The 17,230-nt window shown below is 39.4% G+C and overlaps 1 protein-coding gene and 1 long non-coding RNA gene across 2 annotated transcripts in view; both read left to right on the top strand.

Annotated features, from left to right (window-relative positions):
• LOC123519539 (SID1 transmembrane family member 2-like) overlaps positions 1 to 7,478 on the top strand; it is an 11,225-nt gene extending 3,747 nt beyond the window's left edge. The window contains exons 5-17 of the mRNA XM_045280939.1: positions 93 to 255; positions 471 to 636; positions 784 to 904; positions 1,138 to 1,291; positions 1,490 to 1,610; positions 2,343 to 2,490; positions 3,114 to 3,308; positions 3,540 to 3,657; positions 3,800 to 4,039; positions 4,409 to 4,653; positions 5,057 to 5,170; positions 5,367 to 5,480; positions 6,098 to 7,478. Coding sequence (XP_045136874.1) covers positions 93 to 255; positions 471 to 636; positions 784 to 904; positions 1,138 to 1,291; positions 1,490 to 1,610; positions 2,343 to 2,490; positions 3,114 to 3,308; positions 3,540 to 3,657; positions 3,800 to 4,039; positions 4,409 to 4,653; positions 5,057 to 5,170; positions 5,367 to 5,480; positions 6,098 to 6,160 — 1,962 coding nt within the window. The 3' untranslated portion in view covers positions 6,161 to 7,478. The remainder of the gene's footprint in view (positions 1 to 92; positions 256 to 470; positions 637 to 783; positions 905 to 1,137; positions 1,292 to 1,489; positions 1,611 to 2,342; positions 2,491 to 3,113; positions 3,309 to 3,539; positions 3,658 to 3,799; positions 4,040 to 4,408; positions 4,654 to 5,056; positions 5,171 to 5,366; positions 5,481 to 6,097) is intronic.
• A 5,205-nt stretch (positions 7,479 to 12,683) lies between these two features.
• Positions 12,684 to 15,429, top strand: LOC123519538. The gene is made up of 2 exons (XR_006679044.1): positions 12,684 to 13,510; positions 15,184 to 15,429. It is a non-coding gene; the product is annotated as an uncharacterized LOC123519538 (long non-coding RNA).
• The last annotated feature ends 1,801 nt before the right edge of the window (positions 15,430 to 17,230 follow it).

Here is a 17,230-nt window from a genome sequence, read left to right as displayed (position 1 = left end):
TATATATATATATATATACACACACACACACACACACATACATATCCATATACATATATATCTCATAGTCATACTGTTGTTCCCTTGGGCAGTGTCCTGTGAATTCGGAGTTGTCTGGACTGGTGAACAGAGGGCGGTACCAGACCTTCAGTAGGCAGGCTGGCATGGTGGCTCACAGGACACACTTCCCTGAGGGGGTTCATGTTATAGTGCTTTCTCTGCCTGATGATGATGCATGCATCCTGAATATCTTAGGTGAGACACTACCACACATGCTCTCCATAATGCAGTGAAATACTGCCACATAAAATTGATTTAGTTAACATAATCTTGGATGTCATTTTTTGTGTGTTAAGGGCAAGTTGGCCTGTCATGGTATCAAAACGGTCTAATCCAGCATCAGAATGTCAGTACCTATTATGTTGATCTGTTGAAAGGAATCTTGTACATACATAAAAATTTACCTTCAGGCTCCAGCTACAACAACAGCCGTGACTCAAGGACCAAGACTGTGAGGCTGGAGGCTTACAATCACACAACAATAGCATCAACGTGGTACATATTCTGCATCACTGCCTTCATCCTCACCGTCATCGCCATTGTTGTCACCATGCTGATTTGTGCCATAACCAAGAGGTGGGTGAATTGCTCTCTTGTACTGTAATAGAGATTCAAAGGACTGAAAATAAGTGTGACATAAAAGTATTAACTGACTCTGACACCTGACAGTAGTAGGGTGGTTGTGGCTGTGGCACATCATGATTATTTGTTATCTTTTCTCAGGACTTTATCTTGTTTGGGTGAAAGTAGTGAGGATGAGGCTCCCTTAGTGGGCGAGTCTGGCAGTCGGCCCTCATGTCATGTGGAAGTTACCAGAGGAATGTTCTCGTTTGGCAGCATGCGGGTAAGGATTTGTTTTGCTATAATCAGATATGAACTGATGTAAAGATTAAGTATAAGTGAAAGGAGCATACAAGGATGTTATTGACAGATAGACCAAAGCAGTGAAAATTATATATAATAAAGTTATATATATGATTATATTATAATTATAGTGTATGATTATTTTATATTAAATACAAATATTCCTCCCCTGATACACATTATCTGCGTAACTTGATTTTTATTTGTCTACAGCATGACCAACATGGCAGACCTTCACATCGGAGAAACAACCATTATTCCGGTGAACAAGAAGCAGATGGCATACAGAGAGGGGCTGATGAAGACAGTATTGGACAAGTTGCCTTTAGTGGCAGGCTGACTCTTGATGCTCCAGGGGCAGTTGAAGGTTACTAGCTTTGACAGTTGTAATTATAAGTGTGCAGTAGTGTGAATTATTTTGGCAAATGTGTTTTCCTCATCATTCATGAGGTGTATTCATGCAGTGCCTCTGAGCTCATTGTTGTGCAAGCTGCAGTCTCTTGACACTTAAACAAAATATTTGCTGGGTGTAACACATTAATTAAGTATCTTTCTATACTTCCAGGAGTCAATTCACACAGGGATGTCCGAGCTGTTGTACCTTTCCACCCACCCTCCTTCCTGCCAGCCACTACTCACGCACCAGAGGGCGAATCCTCCAACATCAGTGAATCATTCAATCCTCGGTAAGATTTCTATCTTTCCCACATGGAACCATATCTTACTATTGAAAACTAACTAAATTCTTACATACAGGTAGCTCTTGATTTACGCGTGTTTAATTTACGTGTTTTAGTTAATACGCGACCAAAAAAATATTATAATTAATTAAAATTGCGCGATCAGTTTGTTTATACACGATTTGGACCGCATCCCGCATTCCCCCTATCATCTATTGTTTTTTATGAGAATTGCAAGTTTGTTTTACTCAAATTTTGAAATACGTGATGCCTCATGGAACGCATCTATCGTGTAATTCGAGAGTTACCTGTACTTTCACACTACAGTAGGGATCACATAAGTAGACACAAGTTGGTTCAAATACTCCTATGACACTCGGACACATACCCCTCACCACGGGCACAAAATCATAGCATGCTAGAAGGAATGAAAAAAAATTGTATTTCTTGTGCTTTACCATCAGTTTTACAATAGTGTATAATGTAAATGAGTGCTAGATGTAGTGTGCTTGACTCTACTTTGTAATATTAGTGCTCCACAAAAGTCCCTGTTGTAGCAGTGACAATGTACCAAATGTGTCCCTGCTTTGAGGGATCCTGAGGAGGAATTGAGTTGATAGAACATAACTCATTTTGGACTCAGCCTGTCAAGCATGTCATTTTGTCAGAATGATACACTGATACATAATTTCCCTATTTGTTCATGTACCTGCCTCCTTCACCACCTGTGTTGTGAAGCTGTGTGCTGTGGTGGAAGACTGTGGCAGTGCACGAGGCAGGCACAGGTGAAGCCCAAGTATCAGAGGTTGGATTTCAAAACAGCCTGGTCATCATGGGGGTGTTTGCAGCGCTTCCCACTGGCCAGCTCCTCCGCTCGTACCTGAGGGTGAGATTCCTGGCATTTTCTTCACACAGCAGCAAAGATAAGCTAGTCAGTAAACCCGCAGTTATAGACTTGAAGTGAGCACTGGTGACAAAATCCCTACCAGATCTAGGGATTAGTGGTAAAGACAGGTCAGGTCCTGATAGGGTTTGAGTAGGGTGGAGCTCACAGGTGGGGTTGGCCAATCACACTGTGCCACGAGACTCATCCTCTGTCTCTCCCCCTTCTCTTGGTTCAGTTTGCCTGTATTTTTCATTCTGCTTTGCACTGCTGAAGATGAAGACAGTGGCCTTTGAAACATCCAGAATAAATACTTCAAGTCTATAACTGTGGGTTTACTGACAAGTTTATATTCACGATAGTGTGATATTCCATCCCCATAAAAGATAAGCTAGTTTTGTAACCCCTGAAAGGAGCAGTGACTGAAGTGTTCTCAGTCCCAACAGGACCACCCCTCTGGCACTAAACATTAACAAAAGCCTGTATTCCCACATGCCTTAAACTTTGCTTGCAGTGGAATAGACTTTGTGTTCAGTATCAAGTCATCTTATATGACAGTGACATTGGAGTTGTGCATTGATTGATAAGGTGTGATCATGTTGATGCTGATGATGTTTGTGTTCCAGATGGTGTTGGATCACGGCCAAGAAGATCAGTGCTTCTGGAACTCTCGTTGCCTGACAGCCTTTGGCTTCTTGCCAGACTTTGCTCGAGTGTTTACCAATTATGGATACATTGTGCTCGGCATCTCCTTCATCATCATTGTGAAGAAACACAAGAATTTGACCCACAGAATTCTTCAGCATTTCAGTGCCAGAGATGTAAGCATCACAATGACAATTGTATTGCCTTGATACTGCACTGCAGTGTAATGCATTCAGTATATGTATTGATAAAAATAACGGTTGAACTTGCTGTGTGATGAAACTTGTAATGTTACAGCTATGAGCAGATTTAGATTAGTAGCAAAAACAAATTGTAGGTCCTTTTGATTTTTGCACATACAGTATCTCACCATCATGCATAATGATATTTGTAACTTATCTTGGCAGAGTGTGGGTGTGACTCACTGCTATGGACTCTTTGTTTCCTTGGGGTATGGTCTTGTCCTGCAGGGAGTCATGTCAGCCTTGTATCACACTTGTCCCAACAGTGTCACCATCAAGTTTGGTACGTGACTTTCTCAAAATTGTGTGTGTTGGATTTGGTAATTACAGTATATTTTTATTTTCATTGTAAGGATATGATGATGAAATGTAAAGGTTATACACATCGGATCTATGGTAATATTTCACTTTTATTTTTCAACAAGATATGATGTTCATGTACGTGATGATGGTGGTTGCCATAGTGACCATCTGGGGGTTGCGGCACAGTGACGTCACTCACCACGTGTATCCCACCGTCATCACCGTGGGCCTGGCACTCTTGGTGGCTGAAGCACGCCTGTGGCTGAGCCGTGGTTGGTTCTGGGGTCTGCTGTCTACTGTCTACATCATTCTTTTGCTCTCCAATGCTGTCCTTGTGTCAACCTATGGCATTTGGTCCTTCTGTGAGTGCCAGTAATTACAGGTTTTGTGGCAATATGTTGTTGCAGTCAATATCTAAAGGTATTTCAATCTATTGATACCACTTAGCTATACTTCTATGGCCAGTATTCAGAAATGCTTTGCTCTCACACCATCACTGCTTTCCAAAGACTAGTTGAAGATACTCATACTTTTAAAAGTATTTTTTATGCCTGGTGATTGATTGGCAAGATTTCTAGTTTATTAAAAGGAAAAGCTGTCTTGAAAACCTGGCTAGTTGTCTCTGTGGCCTTGGAAAATAAGTGTAGTGAGAGGGGAAGGCATTTTAAATGACAGTACAAGTACTACTTTGAAATAACATATTAGTTATAATATGCCATCTTTACTTGCAGCATTATCCAAACTGTGGCATGTGTGGAGTGCTTGGAAGCCTATTGGAGAGAAGCTGAGCAATGTACTGAGTGAGCAGGACACCAGCCACAAGCCCATGGAGGTGGTACGGGTGTTGGTTGGTGTGGGCAGCAACATTGGTCTTATTCTGTTTGGCATCCTGGCCGACCCTGATGTGTACAACTTCATTCTGGTCGTGTGTCTTGTCAACTTGGGCCTTTATTTTGCCAATTATGTGATGATGAAGGTAATGCAGTATCATGTTTTCATCTACCATAATATTAGCTTAATTCTTTCAGTACCATGATGCATTTCCATATTCATTCTGTTTACTGTTTGGTAATTTTATACAGTTTTGGAAACTCATGTTGGGATTAAGATGTGAAGATTCTGGCCATTAATCTTTTGACCTCCATAGACCCTTCCCAATGTCAATAAAATGGTCTAATTGTATACAAATGTTAAGGTAAAAATGTATCCCATTATTGAAGGGGTTAAAAATTTCAGTAATCAGTATTGAGTTGGTTGCAATGTTTTGTGATCAGCAGAACATTTTCTTGTTGAGGGAAATACTAAATTGAGACAAAGTAAGCATGGCAGACTGCAGGAGTTGGTGTAACTATGACAACATTATTGAATTCCCTTTACAGAAGCTGTTGTTTAAAGAGAAAGGAACAGTTTTAGCCTGGGTGTGTCTGGCTCTCTCCAGCGTGTTCTGGATCATTGCCCTTGTCTTTTTCTTCCAGCGCCGCACTGACTCTGAGGTAAAGATGTGTACAAGACATTCATTAGCATTTCTGTCCAGTATACTGTTGTTTTAATCTAAAATGAAAATGCTCAGTTCCACACCAGATGTTTGGGAAATGATTATAATGATTGTGATTATTATTATTATTATTATCATTATTTAGTGTAGTGTGTCTGGCTGGTCATTATTGCACACTGTTCTATCATGTGCAGAGATCTCCAGCAGACTCTAGAAGCAAGAACTCTCCTTGTGATTTCCTGTCTGTCTTTGATGAGCATGACATATGGCACATCACTTCAGCATTTGCACTCTTCTTCTTCTTTGTCGTAAGTATTGGTGGTGTCAAGGTTGAAATTCCTAGTTGTACTATTTCACATAAATGGTGAAGTCTCTCTCTCTCTCTCTCTCTCTCTCTCTCTCTCTCTCTCTCTCTCTCTCTCTCTCTCTCTCTCTCTCTCTCTCTCTCTCTCTCTCTCTCTCTCTCTCTCTCTCTCTCTCTCTCTCTCTCTCTCTCTCTCTCTCTCTCTCTCTCTCTCTCCATAATCTATGCATTGTATCACACAAGGATATATATATATATATATATATATATATATATATATATATATATATATATATATATATATATATATATATATATATATATATATATATATAACTTTTAAGGCATGCCAGAATAGTATAAGGAAAAAAGAAACATCATTTGTAAGTTTTTGTAATGATGCTTACCTTTCACTATGTATCTTGAATAGGTATTTTATAACTGTTGTGACATAGATGCATTCTTGTCTAATCCCTTTGTCATAACCCAAGAGAAAGCAGTTCCATTTCAAAGCTATTTAGTCAAATTTATTATTTTTTTATTATTACTCATTTATTATTGTTATTTATTCTTGTTATTATTATTATGAAGGGACATTGATATAGTCATCCTTTCTTGCAGGCTCTACTTACCATGGATGACGACCTCTGCAACAAACCATCACAGGAGATCAAGGTTGCTTAGTGTTGGTCCTTTTCTCCCTCCATGGTATCAGAGAGAGAGAGAGAGAGAGAGTATAGATAATAAGAGAAATATATTAGAAAATGTTTTTTTGAGTCCATCAAAGCTAGACATACATAGTGGTATTTTGGTATACTATTTAATGTAAGTTGAAATCAAATGTCTTTTGAATAACTTAAGTTGAAAAGGTTGTATGTATGTTTAAAGGCTGATCTTTATTAATATGTGGATCATACTGACTAGTAACTTAAAATGTTGAAATGTTAATGAGGTAATGAAAGACGATTGTGTGTTTTCTTGTCTTGGTCTCATATCTGCAGGTAGGTTAAGAATGGCTATTTTCTATATATGTCATTTAGATCTATCATTTTTTGTAGATCTTTGTCTCATTGCATTCTCTCTTGTAATGTTTTAAATTGGGGTCTACCAGCTAGTTCCTTCCCTGGACTACTAAAGTCTTACCACATGTCAAGTGTGTTCCTCCTCTGCCAAGTCCCTACAGTTGTCTGGCAAAGCTCATCAGAAGCCTGGCCCTGTGATACCCCAACCATCCACCACTGATCCCCACCTCTCCCCACCCATTCCTTGTAAGCTGGTCACAATGGTAAGGACTATTGCTGGGATGGGCTCTAATCAGCAAGGCAAAAGCAGTCCCATGTTTCTGTGTTTGTATGTGCTAGTTGCCCTCAATCAAAACAGCAGCTTTTTGGATCATGAAATAGAATAACTACTTGTGCTTTGCTTCCTGCCATTCCCCTGCAACATTCATAATTAGAGTTGGTTTGAGGCTTCTACAATATCAAAGGAGAATTATGTAGCACCTCTTGCTGGTTCACTTTCTCCATGGGATGAGTTGCCACTTACGAAATACATATTGCTTACTGCTATTAAGATTATTCAGTTCCATGCTATTTCTCATCCTTGGTAAACAATATTTTTTATATTTAACAATTATTCTATTATTTTTTTGTGATTTTTATTTGTATTTGAAGCTGGAAGGTAATGTATGTTTGTTTTATATAAGTTTGCATCTAAATTAGGAAAATATTTTTATTATTTTTATGAATTTTAAGCTAAGTGGTCTAAGTGTCTGAGTTTGCCCTCTGATTTGTGCCCAGACAGGCCCACATAGTGAAATCCTTTGAATAAATGTTTGTCTCACATGGCAAGACCCAGTGCCACAGGTCCACCTGTGTAATGACCCAGTCTGTTATACAAGAAATGGCCATTCTTTTATCATTTATTCAAATTTGTAATTAAGAAAAATTGTAAAACTTTTGAAATGTTTTTGTGTAATTTATGAAATAAAGGTTTGCCATAGTGTAATTAGTTAACTTTCACATCAAAATATGCCAACCCCCCTGAGGCCCTCTCAACACACACCCCGTCAACACCCACACCCCGACACCCAACACTCTTTTGTCACCACCTATTTTCATGCTTGTGTGGAGATAGATAAGCAGGTAATTTGTTAGGCTTGATAGATAGATGGATAGGTAGGTAGAAAGATGAATAAATAGATTTGCATAGAGATCAACAACACTGCTACACTCACACACTCGGACACCAACACACCATAATACTGTGCCCTAGTGTCCTGTGAGCCTCCTTGACGACATGTGACATTTTCTCAGTTTGGTCGGTTCCACAGCACAACTTATTGTTTGTTATACTTTCTCTTGAGGTTCTACAGTTGGTATGTAGTAATACAGTATTTGTTGCTTGGTGGTGGTTGGTGTATTAAGTGTGTTTTGGTAGATGTGGTGTTTTATGGTGGCCGAGTAAGTGTTGTGTTGTGTTTTTTTTTGTTGTGGTTGTTGTTTTCAAGTATCTAGACTACTTATTTTGGGTGTTTTACCTTTGTGTTGTGCTGTGTTGTTGATTTGTATTCTTAGTATTATACATGTTGTGGTGTTTGATGTATTTGTGTGGCGTTCGTGTTGTGTCTTGTTGCTTAAACCAGTGTTATGTTATCCACTGTGTAGTGTTGGGTCACTCATAGTATAAGTATTGAGCCAATGATGACGCGCAGCCAACTAAGGGGAAGAGGCCGTGATCAGACCCAAATGAGGGGGCAGAGCGGCAGAGTTGGTGTTGGTGGCAGTATGTTGGGTTGCCCCAGGGAGGGCAGGGGAGTCAGGGGGATGTGGCTGGTGGGGTGTCAGGGGCTGTTGGGTTGCCACAGCCACAACCTCATGCCTCAGAAATCTCAACCCCCAGTGAGACTGTCTATCCCTGTGTTACTTGTCGGTTTCCTGTTCTCTATAATAATGAGGGGGGCATTGCATGTGATGATTGTAACCAGTGGTGCCACGGGTCTCAGCTGTGCACTGGTTTACCAGCGGACTTTGTAAGGGAAGTTTTGAAACATCAAGGTAAAGGCATTAAGTTTTCTTGTAGAAAGTGTCGCCTTTTATCAGTGCCTACAGTCACAGATTCTGGTGACCAACGCCACAATGTAGGACTTATTGCCCTACAGGAATGCATGTCCCAAATGCTTAATACCATAACTAGCCTTTGTTCCACTGTTAAATCCCTGGAAGAAAAAGTATCTGGCAATGTTGTGTTGGGTCATTCTGTCATGTCACTTCTCAGAGAGCCACTGGTGACTCAGCTACAGGTGGGCCTCAGATGGCTAAAAAAAAATCAAAATAAATCCTGCCACTCCTTTTGTTCATACTACTACATCTGTAAATAACTTTGTGTGTAATTTGTTTTTTACTATGGTTGTATTGAACATTAATAGCCTCACAAATAAGTTGCATGTTTTGTGTGATATGCTTATAGACAATTCCATTGATATGTGTTGTGTTACTGAAACTTGGTTGTGTCCTGCTATTCCCACTTCTGCTGTTAACATTCCTGGCTACAATATTTTTAGACATGATTCTCCGACTAATACAAGAAAACATGGTGTTGGTATATATATTAAAGACAACATAAAAATAAGTAAATTTTTTTATGACCATGCCAGCACCATAGGATTACATCTTCTGGACTTCAATTTAACGACATTAGTTGTCTACAGGCCACCTAGTAACTCCACAATTGAAAATGTTTCACTTATTTCCTTTCTTGAGGTATTTTGTGTTAACAGAGAGTTAATCCTGACTGGTGACTTTAACCTTCCTTCTATTGACTGGTCCCCTGATATACCTGTGGGTCACTCTGCAATGGATAATAAATTTTTGGATGTTTTTACACTTCTTGGACTTACTCAGTGGATAAATGTACCAACCTTTGTCCGTTCCGACAATATCCTCGACCTTGTCTTTACCACCGATGCTGACAGAATATCTTATGTTACTTTATTTGACCCTCTACTTGGCTGTGACCATTTCCCTATCATGTTCAAATACACTTTTACACTGCCTATTCTAAATGATAATCTGAATGAATACGACTTTTTTAAAGGAAATTATAATTTTCTTAATGCTCATTTGAGTGGAATCAATTGGGATTTTGAATTCCTTGGACTTAATATTGACCAAATGTACACTAAATTTAAGAGCATACTACAAGAAGCCTTTCAATGGTTTATTCCTAAAAAGACTTGTCCTCTCACCAAAAGACCACCTTGGTCTAAGGATGTCTCGAGAGCTGCTAAACTTCTAAAGCGTCAATGTTGGCTTGAGTATAAAGATGCCCGCCAGAGGTTTGGCAGATCTTCCCTTGTGGCCTCTAGACTATGGTTCTCTTTTAAGAATGCATCATTACAGTATAATGAATCAGTACATAATGCAGTTAGCAAGTGCAAAATGTCTCTGGTTCGGGGTGGGGATGGAGACTCCAAGCATTTCCATAAATACATTCGCCAAAAAAAAGTTAACAGACCGACTGTTGGACCTTTAATAAGAGATGGTGTATGGATCACGGAAGGTGGTGACATGGCCGAGTGTTTTGTCCATGCCTTCTTGGGTGTATTTTCAAATGCTGTCTTGGACAACCCCTCCCCACTGCAGACTTGTGACACTGTATTTGAGTTTGATGGCTACATGCTTGATGTTTTTACTATCGAATCTATACTGTCTAATCTTAAGCTAAGTTGTTGTTCTGGTCCAGACCAATTGCCATCAGTACTGCTGAGAAGATGCGCACATTCTTTAAGTTATCCTCTTTTATTAATATGTCGCAAATCCTTGTCTTCCAAACATGTCCCTTTGGACTGGAAGGTTGCCAATGTTACACCATTATTCAAAGGTGGTATTCATTCTGATCCCCTCAACTACAGACCCATCAGCTTGACATCTGTGTGCTGTAAGTCCTTTGAAAGAATAATTGTTTCTCATATGTCTACCTATTTGGAAAGTAACCACCTGCTCTCTCCTCACCAGTATGGCTTTAGGCCTGGTAAATCTGTTTCCGACCAACTTTTATACACCTATGATTATGTTACCGAATATTATGATCGTGGCTTCTCTGTTAATATCATATTTTTCGACTATAGAAAAGCCTTTGATGTAGTCAATCACCAACTGCTTCTTAGAATGTTACAATGTATTGGCATCAGAGGTGCATTGTTGGAATGGCTCTACGATTATTTATCTGGTAGAACAATGAAAGTTATTGTCCAAGGTTTCACAAGTTGCAGTGTACATGTTGGAAGTGGAGTTCCCCAAGGATCTGTGATTGGGCCTCTTCTGTTCTTGGTCTACATTAACCATGTTGTTTCTAATCTATCTTGTAAATATTGCCTTTTTGCTGATGATCTTAAACTGTATCTAGCAGCTCCAATCTCTAAAGCTGATTTTGAATTAGGCCACTACTTAATGCAGAGAGATGTAAACAAGCTCCATGAGACCAGTCTTTCATGGGGCTTGTCATTTTCTGTTGAAAAATGTGTTGCAATTAGTTTTTGTAGACACTTCCACAATGCTCCTGACTCACTTCCATATTTTATTGGTAATCAACAGATTCCTGTTAAGCAATTGCATAAAGACTTGGGTGTTTGGGTAGACTATGAACTTAAGTCTCATCAACATGTAAGAGAAACAGCAATGAAGGCAAGTGGTGTGGGGTTTGGCATTCTTAAGGATACAGTGTGTCATTCCCTGAATTTATGAGAGCTGTATTTATTACACATATAAGACCAATCTTGGACTTCTCATCTGCGGTGTGGAATCCAGGTTATTTTGGTGATCTTAGATTGTTGGAGGGAGTACAACGGAAATGGACAAAGTTAATATCTCTCTACACTTAAGTTGTACTCAATTAAAGCCCATTTACTTAGAGCTGATCTTATTATGGTTTATAAGATTTTGCATGGTCTGTGCCCTGATTTTGAACATTTGTTTGTTAGGAACCTTAATGCGATAACAAGAGGTCACTCCTACAAGCTGGCCATTCTTCGCTGGGACACAGAAGTTAGGGCTCATTTCTTTTCGATTAGGGTGTTATCTGTTTGGAATGAGCTGCCTGAGCATGTTGTCACTGCATCTTCTGTTGTTGCTTTTAAACGTTCTCTATGAGTTTGTGTGAAGGGCTTCTTGGAGTTTTGATGAAACCACATTAGCCAACCATTATGCCATACCTCTAGTTGTCTTCACCTGCAGTCCTGGTTGGAGGTTTTATCTGCTTCTATAACATAACATAAATAATAGTATAACAAAGGGCCCCCAGGGTCCATCTAGTACTTAAAGATACACTTACAGGTACACAATATATTATATACTAATTCTAAATATTTGACCCATTAACAGGGCTAAGTCCTGCAGCGAATTCCTCTACAATCTGTGATCCCCATACATAGGGATCATGTCTTGTTTAACTATAGTAAATTTCTTATAAAAACTATCATGCAGTGCTATACATAATTATAAATCTAATAAATTTAAGTGCTTATCTAATCTGTTTTTAAACATTGTCAAACTAGTGCTATTTACAACCGTCTCTGGCAATGCATTCCAGAAGTGTACCACCCTATGACTAAAGAAATATTTTCTTATATCTAACCTGCAGCCTTGCTTTCTAATCTTCCTGCCATGATTTCTAGTCCTATTTCCCTCCTCTAAGGTAAAGAAAGATCTCACATCTATGTAGTTTGTATCTGAGAACATTTTAAATAACTCTATCATATCCCTCTTATACATCTCCTCTCAAATGAAAACATGTTTAATTCCTTTAATCTATCTCTATACTCCAGGCGCTTTAATGCTGGTATCATCCTAGTTGCTCTTCTCTGAACTGCTTCTAACATGTTGATATCCTGCCTATAATGGGGTGACCAGGTCTGTATGCAATACTCTAAATGGGGCCTAACATAGGAAATATATAAGCTACGCACCACTTCCTTACTTTCATAACTAACATTTCTATTTATAAAACCCAGGATCCTATTTGCCCTATTTCTTGCATCTACACATTGCTTTGAAAATTTCATAGTCCTGTCTATCACTAGTCCTAAATCCTTTCCCTCCTCTACTGCCTCTAGCCAACATCCCTCCATCTCATAGCTAAAGTTTGTGTTGTCTTTACCTAAATGCATAACCTGACACTTTTTAGAATTAAACTCCATCTGCCACCTGTCTGTGGTGTTTAGGTTAATTTTGAGTGTTTTAAGTGGTTTGAGTGTGAGATCTTTTGTGTGTGTGTGTGTGTGTTTGAGGTGTTAGTGTACATAGGGTATTTCCAGTGAGTTTTGTGCGTGTCTGTTGGTATTTTGGGGTGTTGCATATGTTAAGTGTATTTTTTTTAGGTTATTTTTGTGTATTTAAAGTGTTTTGGGTGTGGGAGCGGTGCTAGGTGTGGGTGTGGTTAGGCGAGTGTATGTGGGTCTTCTGAGTGTTATTATGAAAATATTTTTTCATTTTTATTTTTTGTATAAGTGCATACATACATATAGTCTAGGTTAAATTCATACATACTGACGGACAGATATTGATATTTCCCTTGAAAAATTCCTTGATAATGCTGGATATCCTTAAATTTCTCTCGTCAAGATTCGTAGCAATCCTTAAAAAATCCTTCTGTATCACAAATTTGCTTAAAAGTAGAAACACTGCCTTATACTCGAAACTATTGCTGGAAATCATGGGAACCAAGGATGTTGAATCTAACCTCCCCGGGAAGTACATCCCCACCGCACGCTGATAGGGAATTATACAATACTTTTTCCTTGGCAAGTTTTACCTTATGATACATGTAATTATATTTGAAATTGTGCAATAAAAGTGTAGGAAGATTATTGATTGATCTTCTTACATTTGATTAGTCCTTATGGAAGAAAATACAGTCCCGAATGTGAGATTTAGAAATAGGTGGCGGGACTGGCGGCGCCGCGAAGGGTAAACAAACTGGTTGGTGTGTGTCTATGGTGTTTCCATGCTCCTGAGAGACGGCCGGTAGTCTGAGAAGGTAACGAACGGCTCACTGTTGTATTTAGTAGTGTTGTTTGTATTGGTCGTGCTTTGATGTGTAGGGGAAGGGTGTAGGTAACTGAAGGACGAGAGGTGGCAGGCCCGGCGTGCTGGTGTGTGGTGTGGTGTAGGACGGAAAAAAATATCGTAGGTAGCACTGGAAAAAATCTGGAGGATGGAGTTGTACCTAATGACTGAAAAGATAGTAGAGAGACTTTAACTCATAAGGGAGAAGGTAAGCCCAAAGATAACATTGAAAATTACAGACTACAGAGCTATAGCTGTCATGAACGTGCTGGCGAGGGTGTTTGGTGAAGTGATAAATGACAAGTTGACACAGTGGGTAGAGGAAAGCAAAGTATGGGGTGAAGAACATGCTAGTGTCAGGAAAGGTAGGGGAGGATTGGTAAACAATTGTAATAAGAGATGTGGAACAATTTGTAGTTTCACCTAACCATGGAATCTGATATGTGGCTCATGTCTTTTTGGGCAACAAATGTAGTGAAATGATTGATGGTATATGTCATTTCCGGTACAAATTAATATTTTTTGAGTAATGATTGTTTTTTTTGTTCCAGCTTAAGCCTACCTCTCACCACCAGCTCCTGTGGGAAATTGGGATTGGGTGGGAGAGCATTAAATTGAATAATGTGCATTGCAGAAGAGGCCAGAAATAAATAAAATCACACAAAAAACTCTGGAAATACTTTAATGGCAGCGACAGTGGTGGCGGCAGCAGCTGGACATGGCAATGGCAACTGTTGGTTTGATTATCTTTATCAGTGTTGCGAGTGCTGCATTTCCAGCTGTATCTGCCACACCACAGGGACACTAAATAACCCCAACTTTATAACCTTTTAGCCGGGAAGGCTGCTCCCCCGGATGCCCATCAAGGGTTACTAACCAAACAATATAATAACCCTCCATTTCCCACAGGTGCCCCAAGATTGTTGGGAATGAGATATAGACATGTCAGAGAAACAGTCATAACTTGAATAATATTAATTTCTGCTGGAAGTGACATATACCATCAATATTTCACTACATTTCTCACCAGAAAAACACGTCACTTCAGATATTCCTTGGTTGGTTGAAACCGCAGATTGACTGACATATGACTGAAAAGAGTAAAGTAATATGAAAAAACTGTTTTTGATATTCTTATTAGACATAGAAAGGTCTATGATACAGTTGAACCACATAAGAATGGGCAGAAAAGTTATGAAAGTCATCGAAAAATCTTCATTTAGTTTTGAAATGGTTGAAGTAGTTTTGAAATATTTCCCTTGTATAACTTTAATTGATTCTTTTCATCTAATGTATTATGATCATATTATTGTAATTTTGAAATTGGCCTCTTTATCATTGACAATGTGTTTCTCTCTCTCTCTCTCTCTCTCTCTCTCTCTCTCTCTCTCTCTCTCTCTCTCTCTCTCTCTCTCTCTCTCTCTCTCTCTCTCTCTCTCTCTCTCTCTCTCTCTCTGAGGATAAAAAAAACCTGCAGACTCAGCATGTGACACATATGGTCTCTACTGTTCTTGCCTCACAGCAACACCAGAATGTCTCCTTGCTCTTTTACATTCACCAAATTTCTTGTTCTTATCTTTTATATTATCATAATACACACATATTTCCGTGTAACTCTAACTTACAATTCTTTTTTTGTACAAGGTCAAGGATGAGTAGCCGTGGCTTACAAGAGTTGCTGCAGCAGGCGGAGCAGCTGGCCAGCAACCTCAATGGTGGCGGAGAACTGCCACGCGTTGACCGGTCACTGCAGCAGATCCTTCACACTGGACAGCAGCTTTGGTCCAGAGCCTCGGCACAGACCACCTCAGCCAACGATGCACAGGCGTGAGTACTGCTGCCCTGTTTCTTATGAAGGCGAGAAGGAAGATATAAAGTACAATTAGAATGGGAGAGAGGAAGAAGAAAAAGGGATGGGAAAGAAGAGGAGGAGGACTGGAAAGAGGAAGAAGGGAGAGGAATGTGAGAAAAGAGGAGGAAAGGGGAAGAGGGGAAAAAGGGAGAAGAACAAGGAAGACATAAGTTAAGATTAGAATAGGAAAGGAGAGGAGGAGGATTGGAAAGAAGAGTATGAAGAGAAACGAGAAGTGAGAAGGAATGTGAAGGAGGAGGAAAGGGGAAGAGAGGGCAGTGCATGCAGGGAAAGTTTTCCTTGAATCTGTGTTTGTTTGGTTGTCTGGTGGTGTGACATTTCATGCTGTCTGGTGAACCAAGTCTTGGGTTGTAATGGTGGCACAGCCTTATCTTACAAGCAGTTCATGATGGCTGGTCTGCCCAGTTGCCAGTTGGTTCTCACTCCATCATTGTTTCTCTCCTTTTTGTACAACTCTGTCTGTTGTTTAGTTACGTCAGTCACAACCAAAGTGAAGATGTGATGAGGGCATCATGAATGCTCCACTTAGGAAGAGTGATAGATGGTGACAGACACTTGATATTAATCCCTTCAATACTGGGACACATTTTTACCTCAAAATTTATGTACGATTAGACCATTTTATCGACATTAGGAGGTCATATTCTTCACTATTTTTAATTCCCCACATAAGTTTCTGAAGCTGTATGAAATTGTCAAATAGTCACCAGAATGAATATGGAAATGTGTCCTGGTACTGAAGGAGTTAATGCTGTGTGTCACTTCTCCACACCATCTGGCTTCATGTGTTGCCTTTCCCAGGACACTCATCTACCTCACTATCTGATGCCACTGCTTCACTGCCTTCACCATGGCACTCATTATCACAAAGGTGCACTACATTCCTCAATCTTGTGACCTTAATAACATATAACATAACATAACATAAATAATAGGATAACAAAGGGCCACCAGGGCCCATCTAGATTATCCTGTATCAGTCGCATAGCGACCTTGTCATCAGTACTTAAAGATACACTTACAAGTACACAATACATTATATACTAATTCTAAATATTTGGCCCATTAACAGGGCTAAGTCCTGCAGTGAATTCCTCTACAATCTGTGATCCCCATACATGGGGATCATGTCTTGTTTAACTATAGTGAATTTCTTATAAAAACTATCATGCAGCGCTATACATAATTATAAATCTAATAAATTTAAGTGCTTATCTAATCTGTTTTTAAACATTGTCAAACTAGTGCTATTTACAACCGTCTCTGGCAATGCATTCCAGAAGTCTACCACCCTATGACTAAAGAAATATTTTCTTATATCTAACCTGCAGCCTTGCTTTCTAATCTTCCTGCCATGATTTCTAGTCCTACTTCCCTCCTCTAAGGTAAAGAAAGATCTCACATCTATGTAGTTTGTATCTGAGAACATTTTAAATAACTCTATCATATCCCTCTTATACATCTCCTCTCAAATGAAAACATGTTTAATTCCTTTAATCTATCTCTATACTCCAGGCGCTTTAATGCTGGTATCATCCTAGTTGCTCTTCTCTGAACTGCTTCTAACATGTTGATATCCTGCCTATAATGGGGTGACCAGGCCTGTATGCAATACTCTAAATGGGGCCTTACATAGGAATTATATAAGCTATGCACCACTTCCTTACTTTTATAACTAACATTTCTATTTATATAACCCAGGATCCTATTTGCCCTATTTCTTGCGTCTACACATTGCTTTGAAAATTTCATAGTCCTGTCTATCACTAGTCCTAAATCCTTTCCCTCCTCTACTGCCTCTAGCCAACATCCCTCCAT

The sequence above is a fragment of the Portunus trituberculatus genome, chromosome 45 (genome assembly GCF_017591435.1).
Source record: "Portunus trituberculatus isolate SZX2019 chromosome 45, ASM1759143v1, whole genome shotgun sequence".
NCBI lineage: Eukaryota > Metazoa > Arthropoda > Malacostraca > Decapoda > Portunidae > Portunus > Portunus trituberculatus.
The sequence above is the reverse complement of the archived record's forward strand: the minus strand, read 5'-3'. Positions and strand labels throughout refer to the sequence as shown.